Here is a 24,314-nt window from a genome sequence, read left to right as displayed (position 1 = left end):
ATAACACAATTCCAGAGAAAAATTATTGCCGAGCAGAAAGGGATCTAAGGTGGAGTTCTATTTTGAATTAGGTGCAAGGTATATGAGAGTTTGATTTATCGTTTCAAAATTACATCTCTGATTTACATACATTTTGAAAATATTTTATATTGTGCATTAAAAAATACTCTATGTCCTGAACATATTAATTAGGCTAAGTTTCTCAATTTGATCCATAACAATAAAGTAATGAAATCACGAAGTCACAAATGTCACTGCTTATATATCATACAAAAAAATAGTATATCCTAGCCCTGGCTGGGTGGCTCAGTTGGTTGGAACATCATCCTGTACACCAAAAGCCATGAGTTCCATTCCTGGTCAGGGCACATACCCAGGTTGCAGGTTGGATCCCTGGTCAGGGCGTGTGCAGGAGGCAACCAATTGATGTTTTTCTCTCACGTTGATGGTTCTCTCTCTCTCTCTCTTCTCTCTCTCTCTCTCTCACTCATTCCCCCTTTCTCTGTCTCTAAAATAATTAAAAACATATCCTTGGGTGAGGATTTTAAAAAATAAAAGTATATCCTATAACAGCATAATTTTGTCTAAGTAAAAAATTGAATAGCAATTTAAAGTCATCAGAAAACTAAATAAAGTAAAAAGGATATATGATAATGTGACTATCAAGAGCAAACATCTATAATACTTTACAAAACTGTTTAAAGGTTCAATTGAATTGGTGCTCTAAGATATTTATATATGTAAATTTTTCCAGAGACATGCCTCCCATCGTAGCATCACTCTGTAATTTGCCCCATTAATAAAGCCTGAAATGGTTAACAAATATGTTAGAAAATGATAAGAGTTTCAATAATAGAAGTTATTTATATAAAATGATTCAGTATAGCATCAATGATGTTAGAAATCATATTTAGTGAACATTATTTAAATATCATTTCAGTTTAAGGCTAGCAGATGAGGCTGAGTAATGCTTTTCCAGAGCAGAAATACCAAAATGTGGGCTCTTTTCAAAAGGTCAATAATTATTTTGACCCTTTAAACCAAATTCTAATAAATAACTAACTCCTCTTTAGTAACTGGGAAGTTAGGAATAAAACATATATACATATATACACACACACACACACACACACACATATATAATTCATGCATAGAACAGTGTTTGCACACAAATGTATTATTTTTATAGAAAATTCCTAACATAAAATTTTTGTAATTTAAACCATTAACAATGTTGTTTATATTATATGACAATTTAAAATATATACAGCTTATTTTAAATTGTATAAAATAACTTAAGGATAAATATATATTTTGAAAATGAATTTTGAATCTATGCCACTACTGGTTAGGCATATACACATACTATATAATTTGAGGGAATTTTCCCAATATATGTAAACAAATGAGCATTACAATGAATTAGTGTCACTACTGTATATCCCTAGTAGTAGATACAATGCAACATTAATTAAATTCATAGAATGAATGTTTAATTTCACCCATCAGATCAGGAAGTACACAGGTGTATTTTTTCAAAACTTCTATATAGTAAGAAAAAAGGCTTTTGTGATTAAAGGTTCAGTATACACCGTTCAATCAAATAATCTAAGTATTTAAAAATGTCAAGTGAAATTAGTCTAGGAAAGTTGTTGATTCTCCAGTGAAAAGGTTAGTCATAAATAAAATACTACTTTAACTATATATCCCTATAACATACTTTGTATAGTCAATAACAAAAGCAAGACTCAATTACCTTAAAATTACCCACCACATATTCAAATGTCTGCATACATATACGTATTTTTCCTTTTCTTTTGAGCTATACATGCACAAGGTCATTTTAGACTTTCTTTCTGAGATGCTATGAATTAATGTGTTGGGTTTTCACACAACATATTTTTGGTATGTAGTCATAATGTTCTCTATTTCTCTAGCTCTGACTGTCGGGTTCACACTGCTTTACAGTGTGAAATTGACAAGAAATGGTGCAAAACCAACTGGAAGCACACAAATTTAACAAGAAATTACTATGCATATTGTTTGCAAAAGGATAAAAAAATAAACCTTTGTTAATTTGATTGTAATGACTTCCAATTTGATGAGATGTTTCAGATAAAGAACCCCAGAATTCTTCTAAATGAATGAACCTCTATATATGTCCAAATCTTTTTTAAAAAAAATGAAAGGAGGATGATCTAGACAATAGTGCACTACCACACTATCTTACAGGAAGAGATATATAATGTTCCTAGAACTAACTCTTACAGCCATAGCATCTGCTTCTCTCCATGGAGTTAAGTTGTAGTTCTCACTTTTGCATTCTTGTAGATAAGATGATGGTCATTTCAAACCTTCTCTCCACAGCGACCTTGTCTACTTCCTTGACAACAAACATGAAATAACAGTGAAAAAAGGAATGGTGTGGAAAGTCACCTTGGGTATTCCGTGTCTTTCCCTTCATTAAAATCACTTGTCTACTCATTGCCCTAGTAAAGTAGACACCATTATTTGGGGTCTTGGAAGTGGGATACCATTTCATGTCTCCTTTCATCATCTTAATACTCATCTTGCTCTTCTCTGTATCTTGTCTCTGTTTTCATCTGTTCCTGTCAGGTCCATTCAAGGCACTGTTTGAACAATCCAGTTAGACAAGCCTGGAATCACATTCCTGACCCTTCCACTGAAACAAATTTTTAACATTAAATATGATTTTATATATAAAGTACTCAGCATCGTGGTGAGCACAAGGTAAGACCTTACTTATGGAGGTGATAGGTTGGTATTTTTATTATATCACTTTTTAGTGCTTTTATTCTAAATTTTCCACATTATTTCATCATGGCAAAGCCCAATATTAATAACACAAAAGTAGCCAGAAAAATATGGGCTATTTCTGTTTGCTTAATAAGTGATTTGTAATGATGATGATGAGAAGGAAATAATATTATTATAATAAATAATATTAGTAAAAATAAAACACCTTTCATAGACATTTTTTCATGTAATATGCATAGCACTTCTGTAAGTTTTACAGAGCAGATATTATTTTCCTTATTTTAAGGATGAAAAAATTCAGCCACAGAATTTGAATAAGTAGCCAACTGGACACTGACTAGACGGATCCAGTTAATGCAAAATGAAGACCAGAACCCCATCACTGCAGTCTAAGTATTCCACAATGTGAGATTTATTTATTTATTTATTTATTTATTTATTTATTTATTTTTATCCTCACCCAAGGACATTTTTTCCATTTTTTGTTCAGATAGAGTGGAAGGGAGAGAGAGAGAGAGAGAAACATTGATGTGAAAGGGACACATCAAGTGGTTGCCACCTACAGGACCCAACCAGGGCTGGGGACAAACTGCAACTGACAAACGTGCCCTTAGCGGGAACTGAACCCGGGTCTCTCAGGACTGTGCTCTAACCACTGAGCCAAACTGGCCAGGGCCACAACGTGAGATTTAAATGAGCACGCTATACCATCTTGAATTATTAACCCTTTGGTGCAAGAGTGTTTTATGAAACATCTGGACTATGGTGATCTGTTCAAATGATATGAAAAAATACTCAACATTAAAAATAGTTACCTTGAAAGGTGACTTGAGTGCAGCAGAAGAATAATTTATCAGATAATTCTTAAATTTCTATGACTTTATTAGTTTTATTAATTCAAAATATATCGAAATAGACTCTAACAAGAATTATCGTACTTAAAATATCCATCAATTTTATCTTTCCAAAAACGAACGCTCTAAACAATGTAAAATATAACCGATTTATTTTTTGGTATACAGAACTAAGCAATATTAAGATCCTACAGCATAAACTATCTTACAATGGGAAAATAATATCTGAAAAGTATATGACTGCTATAGTTATAAATGACTACTTCTAACCTTTTAAGGATTAACATGGGAAAGAGCAATGATGCTCATCACCCAGCAATATTTATAACCTACTTAAGTAGACTATACTTACATAGTCTCTCTGTCTGGATATATATATTTTTATTTTTATAAACTTAGAATTACATACAAAACAAGGATAAATTGGGAATAATACGATTAAAAATGTAGCCAATGAACATGTCCAAAGATAAACTGTTTTGAATAACCACCATGCAAAAACATCATGTCACACCTAAATTCTACGTATTTAAGCCATCTGGTGCACATCAAAGCTACATAAAGTGACTGGAGAGATTTTTTTGAACACTGAGGAAATCTCACGTGTGAGCAGATGCCTAGGCTAGCTGGGAGGCAGCAAGTTTTCGTTGGGTGACTAATCATATCACTGGGGGCACTTCTGTGAAGTCTACAAAACGGGTATTTAGTAGTAAAATGCTTGCAGGTTGATGACAATGTGGGCACTTGGAGATATTTCTGAAGAGCATCACAATCACCGTGCGTGCCCTGAACCTGAAATCACAGGCAGTCCATCCTCCTTCTCAGAGAGCAACTCCCTCTTCGCAGGTGTGACTCTACTTTCAAACAAAAGTGAAGGAGAAATTTGCCTGAATAAAATGCAAACAATTAAACTCTTGCAGCACAGTTACCTCGTGTTCTGAGAGCAGCTAATTGTGAAGAAACCCAAAACACATTCCAGATTTTCTTCTTTTTTTAAACTACGAATGCAGTTAATCTTCAAAAATCTATATGAAGGGTAAAAGCGTAGCTAGGAAAAGAAGTCACATGAAAAACAGCCTTAGAATTTTCTAGCTTAAGTGGTTCTTAAAGAGTCTGAGTCTCTCATTTTGGCAAGAAGGACTTTGAAGCTCAGGGTGTTGTGTGACATATTCAAGGTCTCAAAGTCAAGCAGTAGCACAATTGAGATAAAAATCCAGAAAACACAAGTCTCATCTGGTGTTCAAGTGAAATATTTACATTGTAGTAAAAACAGGATTAAAGAAAACTAATGAAAATATTCTTCTATACTCTAACAAAGGGGAAATTAACTTTCTTTTTTGTTCAAGTTTCCTGAAAATCCCCAAAGGAAACATTTAAATTCTCTAGGACATGCTGAAAAACACAGGGGGAAAGGCAACAGAGCTAGAGCTGAGCTAATCAAGCAAACATCATTGACAATCAACAGAACTTTCCTGGTGATTAAACTCAGTCTGAGAAAGCCGGAGGTGGACCCAGTCTCATCGGAGATTCCACGAAAACAGAATCTTCAGAGTGCAAAATGGTCTTAGAAAACGGACTTTGTAAGCAGTTGTAAACCTCTCAGCATTTTCAAGACTGCAGGGAAAAAATGTGAGTTGAAAACCAAAACAGTAAGTCTTGCATTTTCAAATTTAGTGATATCATGTTAACTAATACAGCTTCTTACCCAATGTCATTCTTATTTTCACAGTTGAATAAGGCTTTTATGAAGTACCCATCTCGTTTCCTAACTATTCCAAGGGTCCCGTACATATTGGCAATCAGGAAAGGGGGAAATCGAATACTACAGTGTTCCAAGGCTAGGAATGCTCTCATTGTTAATTCTAAATTTTTAAATCTTACCATATCTGATTCTCGTTCGATCTATTTGACATGCAATGGGAAAATTCTAAGATTGATCACAGCCCTCATTAGAGTGACCATATATCCCAGTATGAGACAACTTGAGTTGATGCCTGGGTCCTGGCTTAAACATTAATAACTCTTATAAAGGTCCCATTTTGATGATAAATTACATAACCATCACCTATAAAGAACTTTAAATGGTCTCTTCACCTACTCTCTTAATCCCCAAGTAGGCTTCCTCCCATGTAACTTAATGCTAGAAAAGGAGTTAAATGCTGACCTCACCATAATAGAAACATTTCCATTTACACCTTGACTTTTTGGTCCTACATCCTGTCCTTTTTCTTCACTACTTTCTACTGCTAGTATAAATTTTGCTTCTTCCTATGACAATGATGCGTTACTCTTCTGACATTTCCCACCAGTGCCCAGCTAGCATGGAAGCACAAACCTAATTTAAAGTACTAAATCTATAGGAACATACTTCAGAACCACTAACAACTTACAAATCAATTACTGCAACACGGGTTATGTGTGACTTGGGTGCAGGTTCTGTACTGACAAGAGAGGAATTCAGAACAAAAGCTATGCTTAAAAAACGCTACTGAATAAATACTCAAATGAATAAATGAATGAAGAAAATTTATAGACAGGAGATTGAATGTGAAGTAAAAGAAAACGCTTAAGCTACAGAAAGAGACAGGACGGCAGCAAGATAAAGAAGCATAGCATCAAAAGTGTAATGAAAGTTGAAAGGATCCCCGTCACGCACTGGCTTGACATGGTGACCAGAATGTCCTAAGGCACCAAAAGTTATAAACTTGGTCTACCAGGTCATGTTTGCTTTTCAATGAAGAAATGTAACTCAGACTTTTTTTTAATCCTCATCCAAGGATATTTTTCTATTTATCTTCAGATAGAGTGGGAGGGGTGGAGAAAGAGAGAGAAAGAGAGAGAGAGAGAGAGGGAGAGAGAGAGAGAGAGAGAGAGAGAGAGAGAGGCAGACCCGACCAGGGCCAGGGAGGAACCGCAGCCAAGGTAGGTGCCCATGACCAGAATTGAACTTGCGACTCATTGGTCCACAGGCTGACGCTGTACCACTGAGCCAAACCGGCCAAGGCATGTAACTCCGATTTTATCATGAAATCATTAGTTTAAATAGATTAAATCTTTAGAAATATGCATTAAGCAGACTGAAACGCAAGCAAAACATGAATATACTGACTTTTAACCTGTCATGTTCAGATCTGGCTAGTATCACTCCTATTTTGCACAAAAGAGGTAGCCAAGACTGCAAAGTTAGAAAGGCAGACCTCTCCTTTTATTTTTTCACAATTACAATGTTAAGCATTGTGCCAGGCTCTGTAGCACCCATAACTTCATTTGATCACTCCTACCAGATGAGGTAGGTACATTTTACAGATGCAAAAACTGAATTTAGAGACTTAGGGAACTTTCCCACACAGCTAATAAGAGTCCAAACCAAGGTTTTGAACCCGTGGCTGACTGATGTCAAATCACAAAGTCTGCCACTCTGTTCTATTATGTCACTCTTAGCAGTGGTGCTCACTTAAAGGCCCTCCACTACCTGCACAGTCGAGCACAAACCCCTTTAACCAGTGATTCTCAAAGGTGGCTTCAGAACAAACTGAGAAGCTCTCAGAAACACCCAGGCCAGTGATTCTGAGTTAACTGATCAGGGAAGAGCAAGGGCACTGGTATTATTTAAAAGTTCCCCAACTAAGTCAAGGGTACAATGGGGCCTGGCATGCTCCAGAGACGTGCACACCAGACGCTCTGTAATAAGCGTGCGTGCTTTGCCAAAACGCTGATTCCTGACAGCTCTTCACAGCCACCCAACCCTCCAGACATACCACAAACAGACCACCATTTGGCACTGATCTTTACACAAAGAAACAATACCTATCAAAGGAAAGAAACACTTGGGTTAGGGTCTCTCAGTCTCTCCCCCCACCCTCTCTTTTCTGTTCACCCTTTGTAGTTGGTATACTGTAATTCCTGGGCTGATTCTTGAATACTCTGAACTTATTAAAACTATCTAACATAACAACTGTGTAAGGCATCTCTCTGCTCTATTTCTGCTGTCATTTTTATAAGGCAGAGAAAGATGTTAATTCCTAGAATATTAGCATTAAGTCAACAGTGATGGTGTCCAGTCAGCTCAGCCAGTAACAGCCCGGCGCTAATGAAACTAATACCATGGCTTTCTTGTCACCCTAGTGGGCTCTGAATAGACTCACAAACACAAACTTAGTCTGGCAGGCAGTGCATAAATGCATATGATCAGCAACTGTGCAGCTGATCACAATAGGGAAAGGTGTATATATATGTGTGTGTATATATATCTATATATTTTTTCTCTTCTTTATATGGCTCTGGGAAAGTCCAATAGTATCATCTTCAACTGAAAACAATAGCATATTTTAAAGAGCAGCTGTATAGCCAATTCAGACCAATTAAAAGACTGGACTAGTTAACCAACAGTCAGCTGATCATAATATTAATCAAGTCCTTCATGCTGCATTTCTGCAAACTGACATTGAGTTATGAAATAAAATCATTCCCACTTCAGCTCAGCTGGGATTTTGAGCTTATTAAACAAAGAGAATGAGTTAAATTAACATTCAAACTTAGTATTAAACCCCCAGAAGCAAGGGAATTCATGATAGAACGTCCATTATCTCATCATGACTTTGTATTACAACCCCAAAGGTGAGATCACCAAGTGCTATGTGTTTCTCAAACAGAGAACTAAATGTGTGCGATTAAAAACAGACCCACTGCACAACAGCGTGAGCTCAGTGCTACACCAAGTGGGGTCACGTTCGTGGAATTGAGCATGCTCACTATGACTTTAACACGGTTTTGGTCTTTCTCCCCTTTCCTCTTAACACGGCAGTGTGACTTGCATGGAGGTACATACTTCGGAGGTTTTCTTTCACAAAGCTGAGGTCCCTTAGGCCCTGGTGTTTCCGCTTCCAGCAAGTTCGGGAAGGAAAAACACACACCATCAGGCGGGCTAAGGCTGGCCACTGCGGATAGTTACAGAGGGTCAATGCAACACCTGCTCAGGACTTGACCAGACACCAACCTTTCCCCCTTGAACTTAGGAAGCAGACACCTGGGAGGACAGAGGGCAACAGGCTAGCCACCTCCCACTGCCTGGGGAACGGCTCATGCTTTACGTTTCTTCTCATCCGTTCACTGTGCAGTTATCACCTGGCAACCCTACGAGCTTTTACTGTGATAACTTTTGATCACATTCCATTCCTTCCATTTTCCCACCACTTGTTTCATGTTTCATTTTATTTTTATATTAATGTATCTGTTATTCTCAAAAGTAAACCATGTAGTTGATAAAATAACTCAAAACGACAAAAGGGTATAATAGTTAAATAAAAGTCTACTTCAGCCTGTTCTACAAACTGGCCTTCAGAGTTCCTGTGGAGTCTACTTTGGAGAACAGCCTGGGGGAGGGGGAGACACGCTGTGCCACGCACACGGGACATTTCAGTGGGATCCTGCTGCACCTGGAGTCAGAGCTGGCCCAGACCCGGGCAGAGGGGCAGCGTCAGGCCCAGGAGCAGGAGGAGCCCTGTTGAATAAACATCAAGGTCAAGCTGGAGGCTGAGACTGGCACCTACCGCCGCCTGCTGGAAGAAGGTTAGTACCTTGGTCTTGGTGACACCCTGAACAGCAACTCCATGCAATCCATCCAAAGGACCACCACCCACAGCCCTGTGGACAGCAAAGCAGTGTCTGAGGTCGACACCAAAGTTCTGAGGCATGAAGGTAGCAGGAACCCCTCGGGGGCAGGAGACTGACAAAAAGTTCAGAGATCATTTTTAAACAGTCTGCTTCAAACAGTACACAAGATAATGTAACTTTGAACTCAATGCCCAGTCTCTCTATAAAATTCATTCATCCCTTTTCTCTCTCTCTTTCTCCTTTTCCCATCCTCTGTCTTCATTTGTCCCTGTATGTATATATATGTACTTTCACATATTAACACACAGGCACATATATCTTTTTTTTTTTTAATCTCACCCGAGGACATTTTTCCATTTTTTGTTCAGATAGAGTGGGAGGGAGGGAGAGAGAGAGAGAGAGAGAGAGAGAGAGAGAGACATCGACGTGGAAGGGACACATCGAGTGGTTGCCACCTGCATGAGCCAACCAGGGCTGGGAACAAACTGCAACCGAGGTACATGCCCTTAGCGGGAACCGAACCCGGGTCTCTCTGGACCACAGGCCAATGCTCCAACCACTGAGCAAAACCGGCCAGGGCAGCACATATATCTTTTACACAAACAATATATACCTGGTTTTGTATATTGCTTGCTTTACTTATATCTTGTACATTATCCCATATTAGTTCGTATAGATGTATTTTATTATTTGAAATTATTGCATATCATCTCCTATGGTTTGAATGCTTGTGAGCCCCCCAAATTCATATGTTGGCATCCTAATGCCCAATATGATGGTATTAGGAGGAGGACCCTTGGAAAGTGCTTAGGTCAAGAGGATAGAATCCTCAGGAATGGGATTCATGTTCTTATAAAAAAAAGTCCCCACAGAGATCGCTAGCTCCTTCCGCCACATGAGGGTACAACGAGAAATCTACGACCTGGAAGAGGGCCCTTACCTCCCGGCGCTGGCACCCTGATCTGACTTCCAAAACTGTGAGAAAGACATTCCTATTGTTTCCAAGGGGCTCAGTCTGTGGTATTTTGTCATAGCAGCCCACGCAGGCTAAGACAATGTCACCCAGCATGAATGAACCATAATTATTACCATCATCTATTGCTCGGTATTTTTGTCTATATTTACTACTACAATAATGCTACAATGAAATCCTATATGTATTTGTATAGAAGCACATGAAAACAGATATTGTTCTATGTATCTTCGAATACATATGCAATCATATATGTTGACTAAATCTGGGGTACTAAAATTGCTGGGTCAAAACATATGCATATCTTAAGTTTTCATAATTATTGCCACATTGCCCTGCAAATACATGAAACCAATTTACACTCCATCCACCAACATATTACAGTGCCTTCACGCCCACACATACTAACTCACTGTATTATCATAAGGTTTGATCTTGCCCATCAGGTAGGTAAGAAAAAAACTATCTTCAGTTTGTTTTGTTAATCCTTACCTAATGACATGTTTTCCATTGATATTTTTTTTAGAGAGAGTGGAAGGGAAGGGGGGAGGGGGAGAGAGAGAGAGAGAGAGAGAGAGAGAGAAAGATCAACGTGAGAGAGACACACCGATTGGTTGCTTCCCACATGAGCCCTGACCAGGACCCTGATGAATCTGCAACCCTCTGGTGTCGGGGCCCAGCACTCTAACCACTGAGCCACGCTGGCAATGGCTGTCTCACTTCAGTTTTAATTAAAAAATGAATATTCTTATGAAAAATAATATCAAATAAATTATTGAGTTCTGCACAAGTGTTCACAGATCCTATATTCAAGTGCCTGATGCTGTATTCAAGTATCCTATCCTTCAGTCAGTGTTTTAAGTATATCATTTACTATGCGCCAAGGGTTGTGTTGAGAATTACTCATGTACAAGAATTAGGCAGTCTAGTAGGAGAGAAATACAACTAAAAAATAATAAACATGCATTGTAATAAATACAATAATAGAATATGTGCACCATTTGGATGCAGATCTGATTAACTCTGGGTAAAGAGCTTGTTCCTTAAATATACCTTACTTATCTAATTTATTTTAAACTATGAAAATGTGATAAGGAACTTTAATATAACACTTTGGTCAGCAAGCAGTATGATTACAGCAATTACAGCTAATAATTAAAGGGTCTGATCAGGTGAAAATTATGTTAACTGACTCATCCATACTTATAATCTATATTCACTGCAGTAATTTATATATGCAGAATAATTTATAAAACCCTACCTTGTTTATTACTTGTTTTAGGGACTTGCAACTTTATCTAAAAAAGAAATCATAGCATTTCTCCATCCGTTTTGCAGAATGTTTTAGCTCTTCTCTTGATTAACAGAATCAAAGCACAAACTTTCGCCTTCTGCCCTTCCTCCTGCACAATTCATTGAACTGTTAAATTTTTAATATATGGTGATTCTTATTAACTGTTTAACTTTTTATACTACACTTGCCCTAAAGTATGAGGTATGTTAAAAGTAGTCAATTATATTACACGGAAAGCCCTAAAGTATTCAGATCCTATAAACTGTGATACTAATGTCAACATCGTTGACTGGTAGACTACTACTTGAGCTTTTAAATTATTATTTCAACCTCCTTTAAAAGCTGTCTTCCAATCAACAAGAAAGCTTTAAAACTTTATCCCCGGACTAAATCCGACTCACTGATTGCACCACTGTGTCACCTCTGCCCTTCATTTTCAAACGTCATCCCATTGTTCGAGTCTGCTGGCACGTCCTCACGCAAACGTAAACATTCCCACAGACCTAGGCAGAGGCACCTGCTGTGATGCATGGACGCTGCTGAGGGGGGAAGGGAGGGTTTCAAAGGGTCAAGGTTCGACTCCCAGGTCTACTTTCTTTGGCATGTCACATACCTTTTGTTGATGCTGGTTTATTTTTAGTATAATGACCAAACACTACCTTATCTACTTCCCAGAGTTCTGGTAAGGATCGAATGAAACAACAGATGAAAAAGGATGGAAAGTTATAAGTAGCAAGGTTCCCTGATCCCCGTTCAGACTTTCCTTCCTCCCCCAAGCAGGCCCCATTCTTTCTGTGACCTTCCCTTACCCAAAGCCCCCCAGGCTGCACCCCTCCCGTGCTCCAGGCCCGTGTCTCCCACCAGTATTTACCCCTTCTCTCTCAGACCCTAATTATTACCAGCAGACAGCTATACTACACGATGAATAACTTCTAATAACAGCAGGCTGCACTGATTGGGCACTTGGCGCATGCCAAGGCGTTGTCCTCACTGCCACCTCACAGCTTTCCCTGTGACTTCTGATGACAGCGTATCCCCTCCATTTCCCCTCAACTTGCCACACAAAGAACTTTATACACATTACTCCAACTTCATCTGTAGAACAAATCTATGCAGTGAAACCTCTTCCTATCATTGTTTTACAGGTGAGGAAACAGACTTGCGCCGCGAAGTAACTTCGCGCGGTCACACTGCTCGGTGGTGGAGCTGGGGTTACACCTCCCCAGGAAGGCCTCTCCCAGTCACTGTGCCTGCAGCTTCTCCTCGATGCAGAACTAACGCAATGAACAGTGGTCCTGTTACACTACCTTATTAACTAGCAAGCTCATATCATTATAGAGTCTGAAGTGGGAACCGTCTACTCTAACCATCAGTCCAGCCCTTACCCTCCTTTCTCACACACCTACGTCACATTCTGCCTTCCGCTTTCAAGCCACCAATGAGGAACATGCACTTTATCCAGAACAGGGTCTCTTCGTGTACAAACAGCTCTGCTGGGAGGTTCTTTTTTTTTTAATCCTCAGCCGAGGATATTTTTCCATTTTTTGTACAGATGGAGTGGGAGGGAGAGAGAGAGAGAAACATCGACGTGAAGGGACACATCGAGTGGCTGCCACACGCACAACCAACCAGGGCCGGGGACAAACTGCAACTGAAGTATGTGCCCTTAGCGGGAACCGAACCCGGGTCTCTCCGGACCGCAGGCCGACGCTCTAACCGCTGAGCAAAACTGGCCAGGGCTGCTGGGAGGTTCTTTACAGCAAGTGACAATCTTTGCTCTTGAAAAGCCCCTCCACTGATCTTAATTTTACCTGGAAGCCTTATTGAAAAACTATAATTCAAATGTCCTAATATAATAAATACTCTAATGAGCTCCTCTTGACACAGTACTCAGCGCACCTTGGCCATGGTGGTCACTCTCAAACCTACAGCTCTCTCTGCACTCCTCCCAAACTCCAGGCAGGCTCTGATCAGCTGAGCGAACTTCATTGCTACAGATACTCTATTTCTTCTATTGCCGTCTAAGACACCATCAAGATTGTGTGTGTGTGTGTGGGCGGGGGGGTCAAAGCACTCATATAACTTTACAGGTCATCAATACTCCTGCATCTTTTCTCACTTCCATTTAATATAGCTGAAATTGGCCATGTTGGAGTTGGTCTATATTTCTGAAACAGTGGAGTCACCTTGAAAGCTTTACAAATATTGGTTCCTGGGCTGCGCTGCCGGAGGTTCTGATGTATTTGGTGTGGAATGTGGCCTAGCTGTTGAGATTTATATTAATCATATCTTCCTGTGTACTTATTATCTCAGCTGCATATCATCTACAAGTTCAATGACCAGGTCACCCATGTTGTCACCAAGTCACTGCAGATCCTTGGGGACCTCACCTTAAGTTAATATTGGCCAGGTACATACAATTGCATGTGGGCATTCAGCCAGCTACAAATCCACTGAATCACAGTATCATTCAGAACACATTTTTCTCTTTTGTTCACAAAATAATATCAACAAAGATTTTGTTAAATGTCTAAGAGAGAACTAGTTTAGGGCAGTGGTAAAAACTATGCATTATGGACCCCGATTGCCTGGGTTTAAATCCCAGCAGAGTTACCGGGATGATTTGGGACAGGTAACATAACCTCCTTGTACTTGTTTCCCTATGTATAAAGTAGGTACAATAGAACTTTCTTGTAGGGTTGTTTCACAAATAAAATTAGTTTATACATATAAAGAGTCTGGCATATAGGTAGGTTGAAAGTACTAGTTATCACTGCTGTTAATACTAAGCCCTATTACTAGCATTACACTATTTATTACATTCACTCGATTAAAGGACAATGACAAAATTTACTGACAAAGATATGATATGGTTAAATCGGTTGTAGCTCACGCAAGAAATAAGTGTTAGAGATCATTTTCAAGTCACCCCATTTTCTCCTCACCCCCGTCAGAGCATGATTCACAAGCCACCGTGGGATTTCCACAGAGTGTACACAGAGTGACATCACTGCTCACTCCCCTAGCACACACAACCGTGGCTGTGTACCTAGGTCACACAAAATCCAAAAACTCCAGTTAAAGCAAGAGTTAACTAATTTATCATGAATCCAGTATTATCCATCGTGCAGCAATGAAAATACATAAAATGCAGAAAAATGCCAGATAAAGAAGTCCCTGTGGATTCATTTCTGAATCTCCTTACTCCTGCATGTTTTGACATTGTTTTCAAAATTCAGTTCCCCTCAAATAAAACTTGAGTAAAGAAATTACCACTTTAACTTGCTAGAAGAAATATAAGGTTACGAGAAGTAAAGTCATTCCCTCCATCATGGTCTTGAAAACCACCACCACCACCGAGTGGATCAGAGGGAAGACGAGAATGTCTGTAGCTCGCCCGCTAAAATTCGCACACCGTCTGAAATGTCAGCAGAAAGGTGTTCAGCTCCATGGCCCAGCGGTGCTGCAGGCTCCCCATCAAAACCAGAAGACAGAAATCTCCTCTGAAAGAACAGAATTCCCTGGGGGAGGCTTCTATTTATTATTCAATTGCCATTGGCCAAGAAAATATAGCGATGGGGCGATTTAACCTTACAGGAAATGAGAAGACAGAATCTCTCAAACGACTGGCAACTTTAACTTTCCAGTGCCTTTTCTAAAAATCTGAGGACAGTTGCAAAAGAAAAAAACAAGATAATTGGAAGCTAATTCGTGACTGAAATTTAGTTTACGGATCCACGTTGGTATCTTACCGTAACAGACCGCGCAGACACGCAGGCAAGGTGTAGGCAGGACGTCAGCATGGACGTGGAGACTAGAACAGAGTGATCATCAAGGTGAAGAGGAATCGGAACTGTCCCCCGAAGAACACAGTGGAGATACCAGAAAAGATCATAGATACCATTTAAAATAACTAAGAGATTAACCAAAGAACTTACATGCACATGTGCATGGCCCGTGGACACAGACAGTAGGCGGGTGAGGGCCTGGGGCAGGGCAGGAACTGAGTGAAGGGGGCAATGGGGACAAAAAGGGGAAACATCTATAATACTCTCAACAATAAAGATAGAAATAAATACGAAGTGATGCATAACACAGTAACATTTATGATTACACAAAAGTAAGAAAATAGATTGATGAGGGGAAGTAAAAAATAGTATCTTCTGAGATTCAAAATCATCTTATTGAAATGGGAGTATACTGCTACAAAGACATAAAAAAAATGGAAGTAAATTAGAATTTGTCTTATAGGACAACAGACATTGTAAAGTGACCTAGGTTAATGGGGGCACTGCTGAATGGAAAAGAAGATACGGTTTACTGAGCGCTCCTTTATTGGCTAGTAGAGTTAGTCTATTTCCAAAGCTTGGATTGATTGCTGTTACATTCAACTGATCAGTCTGGGCTCAAAACAGTTTTTCTGGGTTGACATGTCATATGGCTGATGTGGAGAGAACTGAGATGGCATTTTAGACTGGGTACAAAAAGATTAGATTTAAAGAATTTATTCCAAACATCTCCTCTGCATTATTCACTAATCAACTACAAGACAACCTAACCAAGATCCTGTTACAGTATATGTAAGTTTACTTGTATATATTTTTTCTCCTTTTGAGAAACAAATTTTACACCGGTATCTAGTCACTCCTGTTGGGAATACTTACAGAAACAGTGGAAAGGAGGAAAAAACGAGGGGGTGAGAAGAGACAGGAAAGGTAGTACAGAAAACTGAGTGAGCAAAGAGGGTTTTACAGTCCAGCCTCAGGTACGATGAGGGAGATGAACGAGCATTTATTCCTTCTTCTCCTGTGGGGAGGTTGCCAGATGTGTTAGAATGACATTCAGAGCCAGGATAGAATATTGTGTCTGTCCTGATAACATTGAAGTTGAAGTAACTCTGGGCTGGGTACAGTGTTTTTGGTAAATAGCTTAGCATTTTGTACAATGGGTATTACACTGCTCTATTAACACATAGTTTAAAACATTCCATAAAAACATGCCTATAAGTATTTTGATATCCTATGAGGCACATAGTAGGTACACAATAAATATGGTAGCTATTCTATTTTACTCAGTTATGGTGCACTGAATAATTACAAGTATCTCACAGAGTTTTCTCTAAGTCAAGTTTGCAAGTTACTCGGCCTCTCTGAGAATCCTAGGAAGGGGCAGTCAAAAGAATCCTAAAATCCAAAGGACTATGAACATATGAATAAAGTCCAGATGGAGGGATGAGTGAGGGACCTCTCATTTGGCATCTTACCTAGAACAAAACAAAATCAATTTATATGCATCTCACACCTGTTGAGGGAGGACAACCCTGAAAATGTTCTAGCTGGCCAAGGATAACTACTGGAAATTAACTATACAATTCTCAATATTATTCATTTAAAATGCTACTGACAGCTCTTATTTAATGTGATGCCTTTATTGTTCTATCTCACTTTTTATGGGAGGTTTTCCTATCCTTGCTCATAACTTCTGCTTCACCAATCCTATTTTTTATACCATTTTAATTTTCTCAAATGGAAACGTATCATAGGAGTCTCCAGGCACAAACTCTAACAGTAGAAACGAACTGCTTTTACAGGAATCTGCAGCCTCTGTTTTGACCTTGGTAAACCCCATTATCTAGCTAATTATTGGACACTCGCCTTATTTAGAAACTAGGTAGGGTTTCCATACTGAGTATAGTACACCCAGCCAAAGTTCAATTTCAGCTAAACAATGAATAATTTTTAGTAGAAGTATGTTCCAAATACTGCATGGGACATACTTGTTCTGAAATTATTTGCCACCACAGCAACATACCTCAAAACAAAATACAAACCATATAAATAGTCTAAACACATTACTGAACTTATACATTGGGAAAGCTCAGTGACTTGAAGAGTAGTTTAATTTTAATCACGCTTCTCAACTAAAGTGAGTTTACTACATCTGCTATATTTCAACACTAATCATTTTTTAATCTTGATATAAAAGTGAAAAGATGCAGATAAATCACTGAAATGCATAAGAATCTCAAATCCTCATGATAACTTTCTAAATCCTATGTTTTGTGAAAGAGGAATTAGTGTTAAGACCTCAGGCAGACATGCTAAATTATCCCTTGCTTCCTCTAGTAAATTTTCTATAATCTATGTACTATGACAAGTTTCGCTATTCTAAGAGAATTCTGACATTCTAAAATTCCTTTAAAGGTTTTATTTACTAAACATATTATATCACCAGAAATTTTTTTAAATATACTTTTTATTGATTTCTTAGAGAGAGGAAGGGGGAGAGAGAGAGAGAAACATCGATGAGAGAGAACATCAATTGGCTGCCTCCTGTACACCCACCACTGGGGATGGAGCCTGCAACCAGGGGACGTGCCCTGACTGGGAATTGAACCGGAACTTCAGTCCACGGGACAACACTCAATCCACTGAGCCACATCGGTTGGACACATCACCAGGAAATTTAAAGAGAAAATCTCAATGCCCTTCTAACCTTCTAAATCTCAAACTACAAACCCATTTTTTTTTCATGGGCTTGGAGAAGTGGGAAATACAAGATATTTATTTGTAAGTCAAAATGTAAAACAAAATCCCCCTGGCAAGCTAATGATGACTTGTGACATAACATTCCCAAAAGAACAGAAGAATAAGAAGTTGTTTAAAATTATGTTTCATCTAAAGTCATAAAATCTTTCATCATAATGCCACACATTATATATCCTTGCATTTCAATAAATAATATTTTATCTTGAATCCTTAATCATGTGTAATCACTTAACCTAGGCAAAGATTCAAGGGTTAACCAGAAAAACAGCAAATTTCATTATTTCAGAAATGCCTGCAATTCCATTGTCAAGGCCATATGAAAGGGAAGGCATGAAACCCCACCGCACCATGGACCCTAACCCACTGTATGCATATATATCCATTACCACCCGCAAAGAATAACCACAAGAATAAATCATGCATTTAATGTCACTGGTAGTTAATGTTGATTAACTCTATTTCAAAATGCATTATGACCAATAAAACTTTCAACAAGGTTTATTTTTCTGATGGAAAGAAAAAGGCTAAAGAAATCATTCTTTCAACATGTACAAGCACATTTCATCTATTATCACTGTAAAAACAAAAATATTTTTAATATTTATATAACTTCAGAATTAGATTTTACTTTTCTAAATGAGCCAGCTTTATAAAAGATGACATTTTTCAACATTTTTAATGTATCTTGAGACTGTTTAATTTGATTCATAACTGACCCTCCTCATAGCACACATATGTAATAAAATATGGGTAGTTTATATCAACTATAAAGTATATAAAAGCATTGAAATCTCTCCAACAGTGTTCTAGGATGTACTAAGAAACAAGCAGATAGGTCTAAAGACAGATTGCACAATAAGGTCAACACTAATAGAGTGGTTTTCTTCAAACGCATTGCAGAAAGTTGAACAAACATTTTACATTTCAGAGTATAGCTGTTTTAATGTCACATGTCAAGTAAGCTCCAAAGTGGGAAATGTTAGCAACTTTAAATCTGCAGGTCCTGGATTAAACAACATAAAGGAAATTTGCAGAAATGACAATGTATTCAGAAAGTACAATAGGTTGAAGGCAAGGGTCTCTTCCTGAGGGTCTAATTAGGTGCCCCGCCATCTCTGCTTTTAAAAAATTTATCTCATAGAGACACCTTAACAGAAGCTATCAGCTTTGACAGAATACCGAAATCCTGGCAGTGAACCATAAATTGACCATTACCATAAAAAGAGCTGCTAAATGAGGAACCATGTGCTCAGTATAAAACTAATTTCATGCTTTCAAAAGCACACGGTGGCTTCTAGCAAGATAGTGGCCCTGGGACTCGCTGAGACAGATTGGCGAACACAAATGGTTTGCTCCTGATGCGTCTGCTTAGCCAAGCTTTACATGTACTGGCAGTAAATGGGGTTCTCGAATCTTCTGTCAAACAAATACACACTTATCTATAACTTGAGAGCTGAGAGCTATAAAACAGCTGCCTCAAATAAATTTAGCAGGAAAAACACATAAACACACACACACACGCACGTGCACACACACATATACATACCCCATGTGCCATGTTAGCTTCCAATCAAATAAAAATAGGTTTCTCTGCAGACCTAATGTTCTAAACAGACACTTAATAAGCACACAGCTATTAGACTACATCATAACTCTTACAGTCCTTTCTTTTTTCTTTAGAAACAGCTTCTCATCATGTAGGAATTACGACTCAGACGAGCCTAAGCAATAGGACTCCATCTACTCGGAGGCTAACTTTGAGTTTACCCTTACAGAGTTGGCTTTCAAATCCTCGCTACATATAATGCCACATCAGACCTCTCTGGGCAAGACAATCTAGTCATTTAACTTCCCAGGTGAGTGTTAGTACTTTATTTACATTTAAATGATAAAATCTGCTACATTAAAGACGTCACATCTAATTAAAACATGCTTTAGGAGGAAATGCTGCTAATTTTCTCCTTCTCTCATTCAGTATTCCATCTCGAGAAATCAATTACTCTAGGTTTTCCAGTGCATGACAGGTCATAACTTTTAATTTTTAATTATGTCAAGCTTAACAAGGTGTCAACTCCAGTATGTAATCCATTTCACTTACTTTGTCAGTTATCTCGTAAACATCACTTGTTTCCTCCTATACATATATTTCACGTCAAAGAGTCTACAAAGTACATTTAGTTCCAAGCCTTTTTGCTTTTGTATACCTGAAGCACATAAGAACACTGCTAATTACCTCCTTAATGTCATGATAGCAAATCCCACAATTTCACTGATTTGTTCTGAATGTTTAAAATACAAAGGAAGTCACCTACTGGTAAGATGTCCTTGGCAAACAGCTAGCACAGAAAGCAAAGAACGTTATCACACCGGTTTAAGGAGTTACTTCCCAATAAAATTAAAGAATCGTATATTTTGCTCCCCGGTGCTGCCCCTCGGAGCTGTCAGTGCGGCGTGATGAACACAATTGATAACTCCACAGGATCCAGCACAGCGTACGGAAGAATGTTACTGACACCCCAGATCCCTGCATCCAAGTTTTAGAATAAAAATGCTCACCTCTGCTAGGAAGTCCACTCCACATCCTGGCAGGGCTCTCACCAGCTTCGAGAGCAACCAAGTTGGATAAACAAAACTTCCAGTATGTGACCAGTGTAAGGCACAGTGCTACCGAGACTTGGCTCCAGCCCTGATGATCTGTGTGACAGTACCACACTATATCAGTGCAGCTCCAAACCTTCCCAGATGCTGGCTTATTGCACTGCTCATTGAAAATCCTTTACACGCTGGCAACATTTTAGGGAAGGACAAGCACACTCTGAGTCATTTGTAAAGAAAGCAGAGCAATTTCAATTCTATATCTCCACGCCTGCTGAAACCGGCAGCACCGTCAACCTACAAGTCTGAGGTGGATTTAAGCCGAGAAACAGGCAACCTAAGCCTTCATTATCAATGCATGAAATCAGCCACTGTGATCAAATTCAAGCAAACCACAAAAAGGATATGATTACGAAAGACTCCACAGATTTAGCACCAAACCTTGTGGAATGAAGACTCATCTACTGAAATTGTGTAAATGTTAAAAATAGCTCTGGCTTTTCAACAATGAGCTGGATACAGAGAAGAAATCAGTAGTCTATATTATAAGGACTTACCATAAAAGCTGCAAAAATCAAAATAGCTGTAGGTTCCTGGGACTTCTCTACAGACAAATGAAATCACTAGAGGCTATTACAATTATAACACAAAAAATGACCATATGTTTGACACAGATATCCATTAAAAAGCAAGTTTAAATATATTTTAACCCCTTTGTGCCTGTCTCTAAATTAAAATAATGATGGTAGTAAAAATGTGCCGGGCTATGCTAGCACCAGGGAAGAAAACAGTCAATGTTACTTTAAAACAAATTCTTAAACAATAAAAATTTAAATGTATCCTGTGTAAGAAGAAAATAAACATACATACAAGTTAGAGAGTATTTTTAATAGCATAATCTTTGACTGTTGTTTTTAAAAAATCTATAGTTAAACCCATTCGTCCCTACCCCAGCCAACCCAAATTTATATCATTACCTTCACCATCCTTCCTCTTCCATTACGATTCTAGAGGATGCGAAAGCCAGTTGATATAGTCTCAAAGAGGAACAAGGTAGCTATACCCCAGAAAGTAGCAGCAATGTTATGAGATCACAAGATGCAGAAATTTGACGTGTGCATGCAAAGTGCAGAGCATAAAGGACATAAAATATTTATCAAAAATCACAAAAATTACTGGAAGGAATTCCGAGTAGGCAGCATTGATAAAGCACCCATTTAAGGTTCTAGTCAGATTTCTTTAAATGGGTTTTAGGTTCCCATTAAAACTCTAAAGAGGAACAAATCAGGATCCAATAGAGGATCTTCTGTCCGTGACTGTGTTCAGTTCTAGTAATACTACCAGCTCTCGGGTACCACATGTTGTAGCATCTACAATCCAAACAGATGTGTAAAAAGAAGCACTATTCCACAACATGCATTTACATAACACAGCATTTTGGAGCAAGGTTAAACATGGAACACCCGTGGGTATCCTCATTATGTCCCTACGTGTAGAGTTGAATCCTACAGGCTGCTGGTTAGACACCTTTCATTGGAGACAGTTATGGATATACATGAGTGGACACACATGCAAGTATGCATGTATGTGTGTGTGTGTGTGTACCCACATCACAGAAGAATGCGCCTCTACTTTTGCTGCCTGAATTCCACTCGTTTTGTGTCCCGTGAAGCCCCTAGGACAACACTGGAATGTACTCTGGGAAATGGCACTGGGCATCACTGACTCGGCAACTGCTCGGTGTTCTGTTTCCCTCTCTTCCTCTGTACTTCTCTCGTCTTGGAAAATAGTCCATGAGAGACTGTGTGCCTAAAATCCATTTTCATCATTCCCATTCATGCTGCTCCTTAGTAATAAAAGTTTAAAATGAAACCATAATATTTGATGACAGGCCCTCAATCTCTTATCTAAAACCCTCATTGTCAGAATGAAAATGCATATAACATGAGTTATATAATGCCCCCAGAGGGGCCTGGGGTCACACTCTATAATCAGACACATTAACATTTCTGTAGCAAAACATGTACTAGACGGGATAAATAAAGACTATCATTAACTTCTCATCAGTTCAGGTCAAGTTTTCCCAACAATATGAATTACAAAACCTTATTTTCATAGCTTCTTAGATTTCAGAAATTGTAGGTGAGAGGTTACAGGTCTGTAGAAGTGTTTTCCTAAACTGTTACAAGGTTAAGAACTGGAAAATGGCACCTAAGCAAATGTTCTCTTGCTTGAGCAAGCGATTTAAAGATTAGCATTGTTTTAACAAGATGGGCAAAAAATACAAGAAAATACTATGAAGACCGGGACACACAGCAGATCAGAGACATGGCTGTCATGCAAGATGACAAAACCAGGACATGGGAATGAAAGGCAAGAAGAAAACACAATGATAACATCACCACTCATTGATTACCTAATATATACCCAGTAATGTGAAAGGCACTTGAAATAAATATTTACTTAAGCAACCTACTTTATAATTTTCAAAGGAAAATTTTAAAAGAAAAAATATATTTTCAGAATGAAGCATAAAACACTGGGTGACCTCACCCTCTTCTCAATGTACCCAAAAGCAAAATGTCCATAATGTTAAACAACATATGTAAGGATGTCAAAAACAAAGGTAAAGGGCCTTGTTTTATTTTTGTATACTATATACTATTTGGTACACGAGTTCCTCAAAATCACTTGTAGAAAAAAAAGTAGTAATATTCTTTACCATCAATATTCAAATTATTTAACTTTAAAATCTATTCAAAAAATATTTCTAAGAAAGTATTATGCTGTATTTACTTGGAATTTTCCTATGAGTGTGCTTCCCAAACAAAGACTTTTTATAGTAAGTACATTAACAAACTTGAACATAACATTGGCACTGTTATGGCCTTAAGACTTTGGATCTATCTACATCATTCACCATCTTCTAAGAGATCTTGGTCAAAGGGTACAAAGTTGTCGTTATATGGGATGAATAAGTCTCACTGTCTACTGTACAACATGATGACTGAAGTTAATAATACTGTACTGAATACTGAAAATTTGCTAAGAGAGTAGATTTCAGGTGCTCACACCACTCACAAAATAAGTGATTACATCTGGAGATGGATATTTTAGCTGGCTTGACTGCAGTAACCATTTCACTATATAAATGTATATCAAATCATCATGTTGTACAACTTAAATATATACAACTTTTATTTAAAAATAAACTGTAGGTATCCCCTTTCTAAAAAAAAAGAGCACTTCTTTAGTGCCCTTTGGGGCTCAGACTTGCAGTGGGAAGGAGTCCTACAGGCGTTTACTGGAACATGGTCTTCCTACTCGCCAAGCAAACTACAGTGAGTGTGCGCCTCTAATCTTAGTATCTAGAATATGATCACAAAGTCATCTTCCATGTGATGAAAGAAACTGCATTTATTTGTTTTCCAAAGTACAACATAATTTGGTGAATTATTTCTTTATCAACCAAAATAGTGCCCTGGCGGTTTGATGGAATTATTACAACTTCTAAGAGTAACTGATTATCTCGAGTGGGAAACTCGCCACGATCAGAATCACATCTCCTCATACCTTCCACAGCATGTCCGCATAAGAAAAAAAGTAACTCCCAGCATCTGGAGGCCAAGATTTCTGGGCGGCAAGGCAGGCTCGCCAGA

General features: G+C 38.4%; 1 protein-coding gene across 3 annotated transcripts in view; it reads right to left on the bottom strand.

Annotated features, from left to right (window-relative positions):
- ZNF385B (zinc finger protein 385B) overlaps positions 1-24,314 on the bottom strand; it is a 371,095-nt gene that overhangs the window by 232,228 nt on the left and 114,553 nt on the right. For 2 of the 3 annotated variants that reach the window (XM_036254060.1, XM_036254062.1), the window contains exon 1: positions 20,617-21,415. The exons of the other annotated variant lie outside the window; for it this stretch is intronic. In XM_036254060.1, the coding sequence (XP_036109953.1) occupies positions 20,617-20,641 (25 nt within the window). In that variant the 5' untranslated portion in view covers positions 20,642-21,415. Of the gene's footprint in view, positions 1-20,616; positions 21,416-24,314 lie in introns of those variants that run through there. 3 annotated transcript variants of the gene reach the window in all.

The sequence above is a fragment of the Molossus molossus genome, unplaced genomic scaffold, assembly GCF_014108415.1.
Source record: "Molossus molossus isolate mMolMol1 unplaced genomic scaffold, mMolMol1.p scaffold_m16_p_11, whole genome shotgun sequence".
In the NCBI taxonomy this organism is placed as follows: Eukaryota; Metazoa; Chordata; class Mammalia; order Chiroptera; family Molossidae; genus Molossus; species Molossus molossus.
The sequence above is the reverse complement of the archived record's forward strand: the minus strand, read 5'-3'. Positions and strand labels throughout refer to the sequence as shown.